Here is a 1216-nt window from a genome sequence, read left to right as displayed (position 1 = left end):
AGCAACAGTCTAATCAGAAGTCGTCATCCCTTGTATTGTATCTTTTGTTTTTGTTTTTTGGGGAATTAATGAATCCACTTCCATGAATTTTCTTAAATTCTTGAAACATAACTAATTTGCAGGAAAACATTCCTCTACACATTTTTTTTTTCCTGTGCTTTGCCAGTCCCATATTAATGAATAAAATAGAGTTAACAGTCATATAAATATTTCCAAGAACTACATTTCATGAAAATTGAGCAACTTTATTTCATAAAAATGAGGAAGCAAGTAATTAAACCCAAGCCAAAATTTGTTGCTCTTTCATCTAACACAACCACAATGTTCTGGGTTTCCCAAATTCCTGACAAAGTTTTTATCTTATTCAGGCCTTAAAATTTAAGCTTGCAAATGTAGAATTTATACAAACAGCCTTGCAGAAAACCCACAACCATAAAGCTATCAAGGAAAATGAAAAATACTTCATAGGGAGTCTTTGAGCATGCACAAGTTAACATGCTAGAACATGTCCAGCTCTCAAATGATGCGGCTGCAGAAAATTTCTAAACCATTGCTCCTCTCAATTATCTGTAATGCAGGTCCAAGAAAGATTTCAGATTATAGCATATTAGATAGAGATTAGAAGAAATTTTTTCCCATAAATTAAAACTCACCATGTGGAGATCGGGAACTTGTTGCAGAGAAGTCAGATGTAGTCATTGGAATAGATATTGAGAGCTGAGTAGTGGAGAATGAGGTCTGATTGGATCTTTCATCCTCAAGACCAGACCAAGACTCCCTGGTTTTAGGCCACTCGTCAAAGAAAGGTCGAAGAGACTGACCCTCCTGTTTCACAGGTTCTCCAGAGGCAAAATCACTATTGAAAAATGAATGCTGGGGATAATCATTCTGCAACATGGAATTGTCACTGGATTTTGATGCAGGAAATGAGGCAACTCTGGATGGCATCAGAGGCCATGTACCATCTAGCTGTGAGTCCATCTGGAGATTCCTATTGCTTCCTGAAGCATCAGAGAAGAAACTATGCTCACCAACCTCAGGTTTAAGTCCTGGAAGGTACCTGTACATTCACATTGATATAAAGATCATCAAAATTAATTAATCTTCCTTTGGAGATTATATTTAAAAAAATATATCTTGTATTGTACTGAAAAATAAATACAAAATAAAAAAGAAAAATACATTCTATAGGTGCAGCATATAAAATCAGGAAACA

General features: G+C 35.4%; 1 protein-coding gene across 1 annotated transcript; it reads right to left on the bottom strand.

Moving 5' to 3' along the window:
* Positions 1 to 224: 224 nt before the first annotated feature.
* Positions 225 to 1060, bottom strand: LOC136061565 (growth-regulating factor 4-like; the record flags this gene model as incomplete). Its single annotated transcript, XM_065780843.1, is given in 2 exon segments — positions 225 to 567; positions 654 to 1060. Coding segments are annotated over 2 exon segments (336 nt in total). The 3' UTR covers positions 225 to 559.
* Positions 1061 to 1216: the final 156 nt, after the last annotated feature.

The sequence above is a fragment of the Quercus suber genome, unplaced genomic scaffold, assembly GCF_002906115.3.
Source record: "Quercus suber isolate HL8 unplaced genomic scaffold, Cork oak 2.0 scaffold_249, whole genome shotgun sequence".
Taxonomy (NCBI): domain Eukaryota; kingdom Viridiplantae; phylum Streptophyta; class Magnoliopsida; order Fagales; family Fagaceae; genus Quercus; species Quercus suber.
Note: the sequence above shows the minus strand (reverse complement) of the source record. Positions and strands in the feature narration are given on the sequence as shown.